The sequence below is a fragment of the Bos taurus genome, chromosome 9 (genome assembly GCF_002263795.3).
Source record: "Bos taurus isolate L1 Dominette 01449 registration number 42190680 breed Hereford chromosome 9, ARS-UCD2.0, whole genome shotgun sequence".
Classification (NCBI taxonomy): domain Eukaryota; kingdom Metazoa; phylum Chordata; class Mammalia; order Artiodactyla; family Bovidae; genus Bos; species Bos taurus.
Window position 1 is genome coordinate 60,253,668 of NC_037336.1, and position 15,261 is coordinate 60,268,928.

At 43.3% G+C, this 15,261-nt stretch overlaps 1 protein-coding gene across 6 annotated transcripts in view; it reads left to right on the forward strand.

The window, feature by feature from the left end:
- BACH2 (BTB domain and CNC homolog 2) overlaps nucleotides 1-15,261 on the forward strand; it is a 395,373-nt gene that overhangs the window by 301,730 nt on the left and 78,382 nt on the right. For all 6 annotated transcript variants that reach the window (XM_059889877.1, XM_059889876.1, XM_024996978.2 and 3 more), the window contains one exon: nucleotides 1,771-2,025. In XM_059889877.1, the coding sequence (XP_059745860.1) occupies nucleotides 1,783-2,025 (243 nt within the window). In that variant the 5' untranslated portion in view covers nucleotides 1,771-1,782. The remainder of the gene's footprint in view (nucleotides 1-1,770; nucleotides 2,026-15,261) is intronic.

Here is a 15,261-nt window from a genome sequence, read left to right on the forward strand (position 1 = left end):
CCAAATATCCATCAGTAGGGGAATGGAGGAGTAGGGAGAGATTGTTAAGGGATGTAAAGAGACTTGGTGGTGAAGAATATGTTGTGTATTGATTGCGATTATGGTTTCAAAACCCATGGATTTTGGTATTTGCGGGCAGTCTTGGAGTCAATTCCAGTGGATACCAAGGGACTGCTATTTTTGGAGAATACATTTTTGGACTTCCCAGGTGACACTAGTGGTAAGGAACCCACCTGCCAGTGCAGGAGACATAAGAGACCCAGGTTCCATCCCTGGGTTGGGAAGATCCCCTGGAGAAGGAAATGGCAACCCACTCCAGTATTCTTGCCTGGAGAATCCCATGGACAGAGGAGCCTGGCGGGCTACAGTCCATAGGGTCGCAAAGAGTTGGACACAACTGAAGTGACTTAGTATTGTTTCACAGTTGTGAGTATCTTCCAGAATATGTCAAGATTGCATGCTCTAGACTATGCAATTTTATGGTGTGTTAAAACTCTTTAAAAAATAAATAAGAAGGCCTTCTGCCTTCTCTGGCAGTCTTGTAGTTAAGACTCCACGCTTCCACTGCAGAGGACATGGGTTCAATCCCTGGTCAAGGAACTAAGATCCCGAATGCCAGGCAATACCGCCAAAAAATTGTTTAAATTTTTTTTAATGAAATAAATACGAATAAAGCCAAAAAGAAAGTAAGACTCCCTATTGAAATTCATACTAGTGTAAACATTACTGGAAAACTGTTGCATGCTAAGTCACTTCAGTCATGTCTGACTCTTGTGACCCCATGGACTGTAGCCTGCCAGGCTCTGCTGTCCATGGGATTTTCCAGGCAGGAATACTGGAGTGAGTTGCCATTTCCTACTCTAGGGGATCTTCCTGACCCCAGGGATCAAACCTACATCTCTTATGTCTCCTGCATTGGCTGGTGGGTTCTTTACCACTAGCCCGACTGTTAGGTAAATTAATTAGATTTTTTTAATTTGTCAGTGGACACTTTTTAAAGCAAAGAACCCCTGTGTAAAAGTAATCTTCACTGTTGAATGTATCTTTTTTTTGACTGCTAATGTGATATACTGTATTTCCTTGAAGAGAGTGTACATCCAGTCTGCTGGAGTAATGATACCACACTTCCACTTCTTTTCAAGAGCCTTTCATGACAGTAGTAGCATTATGGTAGCTGTGCTTTGTCTGAAGTGGTGGAGGCCAATTGCAATAGATAAGTGGCTACATCCACTCCATCATACACAGTCCGTTTAGTTCCCATGTTAAATTACGCATTGTGATTAGATGTTTAACCGCTTGGCGTCTTGGCCAAATTTCAGCCCAGAAACTTAAACACGTGCTTCATCAAGGCAGCATTGCCAATACTTCTGAATGATTCATTTCCTCTTAACACAAAGCTCAGTTAATACTTGCACTGGGACTGAGCATGTGTGAAAGTTCCCTTTCAGTCCACGAACAAAATCAAAACTACCAAGTTTTAAAGTGGGTATGTGTTTTGAGTGTTTGGGGTGTTCCATTAAAAGACCTGGCTTTGTTTCCATTGAGGTTTAAAAAGACGCAGTAAGGGGAAAGGAGAAAAGTCAGCCATAGAACACAACTTTCCAGATGTTTTATGAGTTCACGGTGCTGAGCCTAAGATGCTAACAGGCAGTTCTGCGCCTTTTAGCCTGGCTCCATCAGGGTAGTGGTTCACAGGAGGTCAGCATGCTTTCTCACCGTCTCTCTGACTCGGGGAGCCGCGATGACCCAAGCTGGCTTGCTCTCTTTCAGGGTGTGAACGGCATGTCTGTGGATGAGAAGCCTGACTCCCCCATGTATGTGTATGAGTCCACAGTCCACTGCGCCAACATCCTCCTGGGCCTCAATGACCAGCGCAAAAAGGATATTCTCTGTGACGTGACCCTGATCGTGGAAAGGAAGGAGTTCCGGGCCCACCGAGCTGTGCTGGCCGCATGCAGTGAATACTTCTGGCAGGCGCTGGTCGGACAGACGAAAAATGATTTGGTGGTCAGCTTGCCCGAGGAGGTACAGTACTTTGGTTTGTTCGTGTGGTTGCTAATAGAGGCCTGTTGACTGGGAGGTGGACCTGGAAGGTGGGCGCAGTGTCACATCCCCGCTCGCGGGTTGATGATCAAGTTACCCACATGTTCGGTTTGTGGCTGAGCCGGTTTCTATTTGATGCATTTCAAGTCTCGGAAGCATGAATCTGAACCTCACCTGTGGCTCGCAGCCTCTCATAGTTTCTAGTTCACTTACTCTTCGGGTTTTGAGTCGTTTGACCAAAGTTTAGTACAATCCTAGATGTGGGATCTGAATCACTGGGACTGTTGCTATGATTTTCTCTTTCAAATGGTTGAAGGAACACTCGACTTCCCTTGAGAGTAAAAGAATGAAAGCATTCACAGCAGCTTCCTTGCCCAGGGGGCAAAGTAAAAGCAAGCCGTCGTTTTCACAGTTAATATAGTAAGATTCTAAGAAGTGTAAACTGCTTTTCTCACCATTGTTGAAAATACCCTACTCAGGTTTCTTAATTACTTTGGGGAGTCCAGTCACTTCTGTACCTTGGGGACACTAGTAGATGTACTTGCTCTGTCCAGAGATGATACTCAATTGACTAGTTTGAGCTGCCGGCACTCAAAAGATGGGCTTCATGCTGACAGACCATTAAATTGGTCACCCCTTTGAACTGCATATGCTGTTTCTCTTCTTCCATCATCCTGACTCCTCTTCATTTTTGTGGGACTAAGAGTAACACTGAGCAGCCTTAGGCTTTGTGTTCAGGCCAGAATCGTTTCCTATGCACCACCAACACTAGGGCCACTGACAGTTGCACAGGCTGTGCACTGCACAACTCACATCCATAGTCTGCACAAAGAGAGCCCCAGAGTTGTGCCGTGATCCACAGAGCAGCTCTTCACAGCACTCCTAGGAGACACCAAGGACCCAGTCACTCTGAGGGAATGATGGGTAGAACTAGCTTTAAGTCCCAGAGGTCATAAATCCAGTGCCTCCAGAGGCCTAGAAATCATATAAATGAATAAAGCAGGTTGTATATAAAAAGTGGGCTTCCCTTGTGGCTCAGACAGTAAAGAATCTGCCTGCAATATGGGAGACCTGGGTTTGATCCCTGGGTTGGGAAGATGCCCTGTTGAAGGCAACAGCTACCCACTCCAGTATTCTGGCCTGGAGAATTCCATGGACTAGGGTTACAAAGAGTCGGACACGACTGAATGACTTTCATTATATAAGAAGTAGGCAACGGTGAAGCAAGCACCTGCTCTGCAGAAGGACATTCAAGTTCAACCTAAGAAACAAACATACACACTACTATATACAAAATATAAAATAGATAAACAGCAAGGAAGCTAGGGGAGCTTATTGATACTAGTCAAAATAGACTTTAAGACAACATTATTTGCACAGGGAGCTAGATTCAATATTTTATAATAACTTATAATGGAAAAGAATCTGATAAAGAATATAGGTACATATATATTCCTATATATAAACCTGAAACACTTTGTTATACACCTGAAACAATTTAAATCAACTGTTTTTCAACTTTTAAAAGTCGCTCTATACCCCGCCCCCCCAAAAAAACAAAATAGACAGGGAGTCAGAGGGATCACCAGATCCAGTCCCCTGTTAAGCAATGTCTGCAAAGCAGGAGAGTGGCCAGCTGGCAGAGTGAGGGTGACGTAGCAGTTTCACATGAATATTCTTTGTTATGTGCCCATGTGAAAGGCTCCGTTACTCACACCCCTGGCAAGAGGATAACTAAAAAGGTGCCAGTACCAGATGCCAAAGAGCCAATCAGCTGAAGGCCCTGTAATCGGGGCTGGGGTCGGGAGGGACGTTTATGTGCCAAGTCAAGGCCAAGGAGAGGCGGCTGCCTGGTGACTAGTGATCCTGAGCTGGACTGTCCTCGTCTGTGTTAATGGGCAGCTACTTAATCCATCATGAGGTGATAGGATAAATATAAAAGTCTCCATTTAAACTGGTAGGACTTCATCAAATGTAAGACTCTTTCTTCGTCTCTAGAGGGGCGGGTGTCAAGAATGCCTTTTGAATTTACTTTCGCTCTAGAATTCTCTGAAAATATCTAACAAGAATCCCACTTATCCAGAACAGTTTTGGGGAGGGGGTGGAGTTTACAGTTAATTTACTATCTGTATCTGTTTGAGAACCACCTAATTTATGTTTTTCACTGCTTTTAAAAAGTTAGATTTTAAAATATATTTACAAATGAAAACCATATTTTACATAATTTAGTCTCTCTTCTATGACTGCTGACCATATCTTAAAACTCCCTGGACCCTGTCCCTTATAAGCCCTGGCCTCCCCCTATCCCAGTAAGCTCTGTAATCCTCATCTAGTCCCTTAACCTCTCTGAGCCCCAGTTCTTACCTGTAAAAACCCCTAAAATTCTGAAGTCCTTAAATTATGTATCATAATACAATGCCAAGGCAGTAAAGCCTAACCTAAAAGTTTCTTTTTAGATCAAATCCCTGATGATCACTTATTTCCTTGGCACTGGGCACTGTAGTCAGGCACACTGTAGAGATGTCACACAAAAATCTGCTGTTGGAACTTTTCGGTTGTTTGTGTTCCAGTTAAGTGAGAATCTACTAAAATGCTGATTTTCTTCTTTCTAGTCGTGTGAAATGATTTCTGCCCCTGTGTCATCTGCATTTCCAAATCATTAAAACGTTCTGGTTATTTATGCGCCTGAAACCTTCAGATATAACTAAACTTTTTTTTTTTTTCCTTCCTATGATATGTGAATTCATGTTGTCAGTAACCCAGCTCTAAGCATCTCGCTGATGGGCATACGAGCAAACCCCCATGGCATTTTCCTTTATGGGTCTGCAATTTTTTTCTGATACCCCCTTCCAAAGCCTGTCCCTCTGCTCAGAGCCCCTCCTGTGGCCCCAAGCACCGGGCATTGTTTTCTCTCCTCGCTGTGTGGACACTGCAAGGTCCTTGCAGGCTCAAAGATCATTGTCCTACTTAGCTCAGTGAATGACTTCATAGAATTTGAATTAAGTGGTGAATAAACATCACAAACACTACCTTGAAAAGTAGCTGCCTGGAACTCACTGGCATTTGGTTCCTATGATGTAAGAAAAAGCATTTCATTAGCTCCTTGGAAATCTTCATCATAATCCATCATGGTCAGATCACCTTCTGGCCCTTGTCCCAGCCTTGTTCTCACTCAGCTCACTTCTGTGCTCTCGGCCGGCCAGCCACTGAGCTCCTCGTGGACCTGCATGGCCAAATCCAAAAGCTCCATCTTTGGCTAGGAAATCTCCAGATACAAACTGCTACCCCTCCCGCTGCCCTGCTTAGTCGGCTTAGGCCAGACCCGGCTCCGGCCTGCAGCTGCTGTCCACTTGCGCAATTCTAGCCCCAAACCCTGACCCTTGACGGGCAGCACCATTACCTGCAGAGTTGAGCCCACCACAGGACCAGTGTAGTCTCTCAACTGAAAGGGGCCTCCTGGAAGTCAAAGAGTCAAGAAATTGTCTTCCTTTTTTTTCCCTCCCCTAAAATGGAATGACAGATAGCCCCTAGGATTTGTGTGACTTGAGTGTTGGCTCCTCATTGCAAAGCACATCCAGGAATGTGTGTTAGCATCCCCTAGTTAGCAAAGACTAGGGGATAAGGCGTTGTCCTTAGTGCTTTCATTCAACAACGAAACAGATCATCTGATGTATAATAGTAAGCGTATTTCGAGTTAAGAGATGAAGAGAAAGTGGTTGATGGGCCAAGCATGGCTAGGCCGTTCTTGCTATGTTGGCAAGGATGTGGAGAAAGGGAAACCTTTGTGCACTGTCGTGGGAATGTAAATTAGTAGAGCCATTGTGGAAAATAGTATGGAGGTGCCTCAAAAAGTTAAAAATAGTAGAACTACCATGCAATCCAGCAGTCCCACTTCTGAGTCTATATCCAAAGGAAATGAAATCACTATCTCAAAGAGGTATATGCACTCCCGTGTTCACTGCAGCATGATTCACAGCAGCCAAAATCTGGAAGCAACCTAAGTGTCTGTCAACAGATGATGGATAAAGAAGATGAGGCCTGTATGTAAATACACACATACATACACATAAGAGAATATTATCTAGCCTTAAAAAACAAATGTTTGTGGCAACATGGATAAATATGGAGGACATTATATTAAGTGAAATAAGCCATACCGAGAAAGACAAATATTGCATATTCTCACTTATTTGTGGCATCTAAGGAAAAAAGTCAAACTCATAGTAACAGAATAAAACGGTGGTTACCAGAAGCTGAGGGGCAGGGCCAAAGGAGAGATAGTGATCAAAGGGTACAAACTTTCGGTTATAAGATGAATAAGTTCTAGAGACCTAATGTACAGCATGATGGCTGTAGCTAATAATAGTATATGGTATGCTTAAAATTCACCAAGAGAGTAGATCTCAAGAGTTCTCACCACACACCCAAAAATAAAAGATAGCTATGGGAGGTGACAGATTCGTTCATTTGTTTTTAGTGGTAATCATTTCACAGTGTACACATATATCAAAACATCACATTGTATACCTTAAATATATCCAGTTCTCATTTGCCATCAATAAACAAACAAACAGGATGGAGAGAGGTTATTGCCAAGGCTCTGGTACCTTTCTCTGGGCTTGTTTCCCGGGTTCTCTCTCTCCAGAGAAGGGGAAGGTTCACCCAGGGAATGGCTGTAGGGTAGATGGACGTACGTATGGCCCCTTCAGGCGGACCTTAGGTTTTCATAAGTGTCAATATATTTCAGACTTCTGCTCACTCACTGTCTCTATCTTTTGCTTTTCCTGTATCTTTCACTCTCTCTCTCCCTCCCAATGTTTTGTGACAGATCTTGTTTTGATAGTGCTAAACAATAGGGAAAACTGACCCAAAAGGTTCTGGAAAAAATGGCATTTGTTATGAAGTCTCCACCACAGGGTGCAGGAAAGAATGTCCCTGTGTAGTGCTGCTGGGCCCAGAGGCCAGCAGGGAAATGATGGAATCGTCTTGTCTGAAAGTTTTTAGCAGTAATGAAAGCCCTTAATGTTCCTGGAATGGCTTAGGCCCAGTTTTTTAAAGAAGCAATAAGACAGGCATGATTATCTTTGGACAGTGCTTTCAGGATGTCATACTACAGAAAGTGCTCCGTGGTGGATGAGCATAGGATGCCCACAGCGTTCTGAGCCCGAGAGTGATTCTTGCGGGGGTGGGGGAGGTCTCTAGAACGTGGCCTGACCAAGAAACGCAAAGCACTCCCCCACCCCGAGGCACAGAGCCAGCCCTTTGGCATCCCCTCATCTATCGCCTAGACGAACCTCTCAGGTAGAGTAGGCCAGTTTTAGGAACTGAGGAGCATCAACCATGAGGGGCTGGGAAAACCACAATCAGGATGTTGGCACTAACTGCACATGGGGTCTTGAGCAGGTCAGTCAACCTCCGTGAGCTTCTGTTTCCTCACTCATTCATTCATTTATTCATTCATCCTATAGATGTAAATCAAAGGCTGTACCAGGAGACAGCGTTCTAGGTGCTGGATGAACCTAGTAAACACAACAGAGCTGATATTCCAGTAAGGGAGAAGGAGAGAGAAAATAAATAAATGCAACATGGACTTTGTTAGATGCCACTGAGGAAAGTAAAACAGGGAAAGGGGTTAAGGATCATCAGGGTTCAGATATTGCCATTCTAAATAGGGTGGTCAGGAAAGGCCTGATGGAAGGATGACTTTTTTTAAATGTATTTATTTATTTTATATTTGGCCGCATTGGGTCTTAGTTGCAGTTCGTGGGAGCACATGGGATCTTAGCTGCGATGCTAACACTTCTCTCTCAGTTGTGGCGCCCTGGGCTTAGTCACTGCGAGGCATGTTGGACCTTCTCTGACCAGAAATCGAACCTGTGTCTACTGCCTTGGAAGGTGGATTCTTAACCACTGGACCACGAGGGAAGTCCCTGGGGGGTGATTTTTGTATAAACGCCTGAAAAAGGTGAGGGAGACAGCCATGCTGACCTGTGGAGGAAGAGTGATCCAGGTGGAAGGAATGGCAAGGAAGAGGCCCTGGGGCTAGAACGGCCTGGCATGTTTGACACACAGCAGCAACACAATGGCACCCCACTCCAGTACTCTTGCCTGGAAAACCCCATGGGCAGAGGAGCCTGGTAAGGCTGCAGTCCATGGGGTCGCTAAGAGTCGGACACGACTGAGCAACTTCACTTTTACTGTTCACTTTCATGCTTTGGAGAAGGAAATGGCAACCCACTGCAGTGTTCTTGCCTGGAGAATCTCAGGGACGGGGGAGCCTGGTGGGCTGCCGTCTATGGGGTTGCACAGGGTCAGACACGACTGAAGCAACTTAGCAGCAGCAGCAGCAACATGAACAAAGGGTACGTGGAAGGTGGCACAGCAGAGAAGAATCAGGGACAAGCAGGGCGCATTACCTTTCCTTGGAATGAGCTGGGAGGCCATTGGAGGGTTTCACAGGAAAAGATAACTTTGACTGCTGGGTGAGGATGAATTGAAAGAGGACAAGGGCATAGCAAGGAAAGCACTGAAGATGCTGAGGCAGCAAACCAGGCCTGACATGAAAGCCCCGGCCAGGGCAATAGCAGTGGAGTGGTGATCAGTATTAGATTCCGGTAATATTTTTATTTAAGTTTGCAAACATCTGTTTGTTTGGCTGCACAGCTTGAGGGATCTTCTGTCTCTGACCAGGGATCAAACCTCGGTCCCATGCAGTAGAAGCATGGGGTCCTAACCACTGTACCACCAGGGAAGTCCCTCTGGTAATATTTTGAAGGTAGAGCTTATGGGATTATTCTGTAGATTAAATACAAGCTGAAAGAGAAAGAGTTAAGGATAACTGCAAGGTTTGGGTAGACTGTTGGGAGGATGAAGTTACCATTACCTGGGATTGGTGAAAGCCTGAAGGAAATAGGTTTCAGATGGTGTGGGGGCAGGATTAGGAGTTCTGTTTTGTACATATTAGGTCTGAGAAGCTTATTAACATCTAGGTAGAGTTGTCTGCTACACAGCAAGGACATACATATGTCCTACTCTTTGAGACCTCATGGACTGTAGCCCACCAGACTCCTCTGTCCATGGGATTCTCCAGGCAAGAATACTGGAGTGGGTTGCCATTTCCTTATTCACAGGATCTTCCCTACCCAAGGATCTAACCCAGATCTCTTGCATTGCAGGCAGATTCTTTACCATCTGAGCCACCAGGGAAGCCCTTTCACAGTTGTCTGCTACACAATAAGGTTATACATGACTGAGATTCATGGGCGAAGTCTAGCCCGGAGATAGAATTTTAATACCAGAGTATTGGGGATATTGAAAGTCCCAAGACCACATACAAAGGCCAAATGAGTAAGTATAGATAGGAAAAAAAAAAAAGAGAGAGTGGTCTTAGGATTGATTCTTGAGTCTTTCCAGAACTAAGAGGTCAGAGAGAAAAAGAGGAGGTGATAGGGTAAACCAAGAAAGAGCAGCTATTGAAATAGAAAAGCAAAAAAAAAAAAGTGTAGTGTGTCAGAAGCCAGGTAATGAAAGTATTTCAAGGTGGAGAGAGTGATCAACTATGTCAGATGAAGTTGATAGTGAGCTAAGGTGAAGGTTGAAAATTGACCATCCAGTAATTTGGAAGCCGTTCATGATTTCGTTGAGCGCTTGGGAAAGCAATAGAAACAAAAACCAGTTGGGTTCTGTTCTAGAGAGAAGAAGAAAAGTATTTGAAGAAGCTCATGTAGGCTATGTTTTTTTTTAAGCCTTTGATTTAAAACAAGTAGAGAGGTGAGCCAGAAACTGGAGGGAAATAGAGTCACAAGAGGTTTTCTTTGGGCTTTTGTTTTCAGTAGGGAGAAATTCCAGCACACTTGCCCCTGAAGATAAAGATTATCAATACTCACTCATATCCAATTTTCCTCTCTTTCCTGCACACACAGGAAGACCACATTCACCGTCAGGTGTGCTGGGTAACTAGATCCAGCCAGTAAAAGGTGAGAGGAAGTCACATGTCACTTCTAGCCTGAGGCAGTTAAGAGTAAGCCTGAGCTCTTCATGTTCTTTTGTATCCATTGAACTGGTGTCAGAGAACTCCTAGATGGTGGAACCACAACCTAGACTCTTTTTTTTTTTTTTCCACAACCTAGATTCTTGAGTCACTGTTGGAGGAGAGCCATCTGACTCAAATTGGACTGTGACATGAATGAGGAATTAACTTGTATGTTAAGGCATTAAGACTTAGTGTGTGTGTGTTTGCACAGCAGAGCTCATCCTGACTCATACTTGGGTGGATGGGAAAGTTCCAAAAGAGAGAGAAAACTTGCTGATATGGGAGACACAAGACTAGTCCCTAAAAGAATTGCTCTTGAGGACTTGAAAGGGGGTAGGATCTCCTGAGCAAGTGGGAATACTCAACTTAGCAAGGTTCATCCTTCAAAAATTGATGGAGTTGAACTGGATGATCCCTGGCTACCTAGCCTACGCGACAAGTTGATGGTCTTTGAATTTTTCTAGATTCCTACCAGAGGAGAGGAAAAAAAATCCTGTAAGTCAGAAAGAGAGGCAAGATGTTTGGATTGAGAGGTAGGGAAAGACCAGGGAGATGGGAGGCAGATTGGTCTGGAAAGGAGAGAATCATTCGGCTTCAGAAGAGATGTGAGCTCACTTCTCTCTTTGTAAATCCTCCCTGACCTTTTGGAGATGGTCTTACGAGAGTTCACAGATGACAGCTCAAGAGCTGTAGAACCCCTGGGCTATTTGATAACCTAGAACACAGACAGCTTGTAGAAAATGTACATGATCACTACTCTATAACCATTTCAGAAGTATCTTGAAAAAAATTATTTTCATTTAATGACCTCAATATCCATGTTACTCCCTGCATACGCAGGGAATAACAATACTGGGCAACAGTTTGCCTTTCAAGTCTGCTCTTCAGATTAATGAAATGTGATAAGTTAAACTTCTTGGAAGGATGGTGCTATATAGACAGTAGATGTTATTATTCCCCTAGAAGGAAAGCACAACCTTCTCTGATGAAATGACTCTTACCTCAGGGTCCTCATTAAAAGCTGTGGTGCAATTTTCCAAGTTGCATTAGTGAGACTTGGCAGCAGATGAAAAAAAAAGCGAATAAATAATAAGTCAAAATATCCCAGGTAACTACTTGCTGGCAAGTAAGAAGTTTTCAAGTCCTAGAATCATGCTGATAATTTTGAACTGCCTGAAGGCAGAACATATTTATAGTTACACAGAGGTGACTTCCAGCCCTGAAATCTGGGCCTCCGTCTCCGATGGGGGTACAATAAAAGCAAAGGCAGAAAATGGGGTGCTAATACTATTGTGATCCCATCTCTGAAGGCTGCTTAGTGGCACTGCCACAGAGGAAAGGAAATCTGGGGTGAAAATAGCCACAGCAATAGCTAATTTTAAAACTGAAATAGATAAGCTATTTCCAAACCTCTTACATTTTCTAAATCCTGAGGCCAGTAAGTCCTATTTAAAGAACTTTAAGCAGAGATGTGTTCCTCTTTTGGCATAGTAGAAGGAGTTAAGTAGACAAAAAACTAAGACCTGTCTAAGAATTATTTTTAAGTGACCTGATTTCAAAGCCAGTTTTAAAACTTTCTTTGACTATACCTATTTCCTCCTGTATAATGTAGGATGAAAACGGTCATCAACATTTTAAAATAGGTCCATTTATAAAACCTTTGACAGTAAAGTTGTTTGAATTAAATTTTGTAGAAGTAGTTTCCAGTGTATCTATTCATTTTAAAACTCTTCTCTTTATATGAATTAAACATCCGGTACATTTCTTTCTTTGCCCTGTTATGGAATCTCTTAGCTATTTCAATTAAAATTAGTATTAGCTTTAAAGACAAGAGTTCAGAGCTATAAAGTTCTTCACTTGATCAGGAATCAGAAGTATTATTTTCTCATATTTAATCATAGAACCCAGGCCTTTAACAGGATACTTAATTAAACTTTTAATTCATGATAAGAAGTTAAATAGCACTTGGGACGGTTTTTTCAAAATTATTTCCACTTCCCATCCAGCTTACCCTCAAAAAAAAAAAGGTGTGATAGACATAATAGCCGTCAGCCAGGGGTATTATACGTCATGCCAACACGAGCTGGCAGCAAGCCATTGTCCAATTAGCATGGCTTTATCGATGTAGAGTAATCACTCTTGAGTACAGGGTTGAGTCACTCATGGTGTAGTGGTACTTCACTTGAGCCAGTGCTTCTTAGAATAGGTTTCTTGTTCACTGTTATTACCTGCCCTCCTTTGCCAATAAAAGCGCAGGACCATTTAGACTGAAAGCCGAACAGGAGAGAAACATTGATTATAGATCTCATTTCTTGTTGCTTCCTGAAAACTGAGATTGCAATTAAACAGTGAAAGCATGGTGTGTTTTTTAAATGAGTTACAAGAAAATACAGTTTCCACACCAAAATACTCAGAGTTGGAATCCAAGAATCGGTTTTGATTTTGTCTTTTCTTTGGCAGCTCTACCACTTGGCGCAAATGGGAGGATATCAGTACAATTACCTAATCATTTTAATGGATTCACATTCCATTCAGAAACTTGGAATGTCCCCACACGTCTTCAGGTTTCGGCTCTATTGTCAGAGTGTCCGTGACATTTCTGGAGGTGTTCTATACAAGCAGACAACTTTGGAAAGGAACCCTTCTTATGGTGAGAACACCTGGAATCTTGGTTGGACGAGTTGTCAACCAGGAAATTGATTCAGAAAATTCCTGAATAAAAGGGAGCATATCCAGGCGTTGTAGTGGTGTGTGGTTTTCAGTAGAAAAGGCTGTTCTTAGAAACACAAAGACAGTAAAATAGTTTTAGGCATTCATCAGTAAATACCTTTCTGTTTCTTTTCTTGTTTGTTTGGGTTCTTAACCAGATCACAGACCAGACAAAGGAGTAGATTGGTTTTGCTTTCAGGGAGCAAGTAAACAATGGCACTTTTGGTTTCCTGATACTTCAGAAGTGTTCTTTTTTTCATTTACTTGGTACGCATAGTAAAATCTTTCATTGTGCCATCGACTCCTCAAGTATGTTGACAGTCTCTCTCACTGACATTGGCACCTCTTCCGAGCTCACTGATGATGCAGTGAGCTTTCCTGTCTGAGCTGGACTTCTGTGTGCAGCCTGGCAAAGGCTGTGTGTGAAAAAGTGAGAGCGTTCAGCACCCTGGGTGGGATGGAGCCAGGCTCTCAATGTGAGCATGTTTCCTGACTGATTGGCAGCACAGAGAACTGGCAGCTGTTCCCAAGCAAGCCAAAAAGTTGGCCCGGGGATGGGGAAAAAAAAAAAAAAAAAGGCTGGGATTTAGCCAGCAAAAGATTCCTGAGTTTAGAAGGAAATCAAAGGAAGGATACGAGGTCACAATTACAGGCCTCCGGCTTGTTGAAGTAATGATATCATTTTGTCTTCTGCTGTATAGAGAAGAGTATTAAATAAATGTCATCGCTACTCATTTTTTCCCGATTCTTTATTTCTGAGTCTCCATTTTTGTTCTCTTGGTTTGTTTATTTTTTTATTTCTCCAGATGCAAAACCGAATGACAGGTTATTATTCCTAGAAGTAGTATAGGGATGATGCTATTTGCAGAGGTGGCATCAGTGACCAGAAATAGGGAAAATAGAGCAGGTCTCGGAGAGTGCGGCCGCATGCACGAGTGCCAAGCTGTGCAGAATGGCACAGGTTCAGATGGAGTTACTTACCCTCTGACTTCTCACAACGTATCTACTACTCTTAGTTTATTACTTACTAAAAGAGAAGGGTGGGGAAAACGGGGAAGTTCCTAAAAGACCAGGAAAATGTCTGCTGAGAGAGAGGATCCTCAAGGGTCTCGCTCTGTAATGATAAGAGTCTTGTGCCACGTGAGACATCGTCGCATTCGCTGTCATTCTCCCTCCCAAGGAATACCCTAGACTATGTGAGAATATTCTTTCTGCCAAGCAGAGCTGTTGTGTCCCAGGAATTAAGTGGTACCCTACAACTAGGAAGGTGGGAAGATTAAAAATCTGGACTTCCAAGATTCAGGGTAAAAAATATGCAGGGTTCTAAGAGAAGATGTTTGAAGCACACCTTTTGTAACTCTGGGGATTTGGGTGGCAGGTGACTTAAATCCTTCAGATTTGTAGGATATTCATGGGGCGAGATGAGATGACCTTTCCTTTTCTGTTCAACAGTCTCTCCTTGCCTCCTGTTTGAGGCTATTTCGGTAGACGTTGACCAGATGTTCTTACTCGCCAGCAGAAGAAATAGTATCCTGGCTACATGTAGAGGGATCTCAGCTCTTTTCAAGGAAATTTTTATAATAGTGCAAGATGCTGGACACTGGGGTAGGGTAGAAGCAAACACAGAATCACCTCCAGAGATGTGTGTGTGTGTTTAAAGGACAAATGGGTCCTTTAAGCCTTTAAGATGGCTTAAGGACAGTACTTCATAGAAAAAGAGGAATGGACTTGGGGGCCTTAACTTGGAAATATCAAATAAGACCATCTCCTCCAAAGAGCTTACAGTATATTAATAGTTGAATAATCAAGGCAAACCATAGAAATCAGAAGGTGTGAACAATTCAAAAGCATTTGTTGTAGATGCCAGGCCACGTGTTAGCCGTTGTTTTTGCTGCTGAGGTTCCGATGGGATGGTGGGATAGCATTTTCCTTCCATCTCCTAAAACCAGCTCTCACAGGATTGACCAGACTTTCTCAGGGAATGAGAAGAGAGAAATCCTTCAGGAAAGGATGCTGATGCTACAAAGGTCCCAAAAGAGGCAGTAACAGGGCCTTGAGGAGTCATCTCTGATTAGCACAAAGGGTAGGTTTGGAGAAGTAATTCAAAATAGGGTCAGATTCCATGGGGCCTTCTATGAAAGAATAAAGTTTAGACAAAGAATTTAATCTTGATTGAGTAGCCAATAGTTGTGAGCCAAAAAGTGAGCCCAAATGGAACATGATAAAAAGAAATTTAAGGAATAGCTGTCTAGCAGTGGAATGTTGGATGGATGGGTTCATAAACTACTCCAGACAAAGGGCACAGTCAGGAGGCTCACCTGGTCCCAACATGAACTGACAATGGTTTGTGCCTGGTGGTGAGCTGAGAGGTCCCGAAAACCGAGCATGGGATTCATCAGTGGAGAGAGAGGCTGTCCAGCCTTCGTGTCTATCTATGGCACTTTGTATGTTCACAAGGCACCAAGAGTGCACAGCTG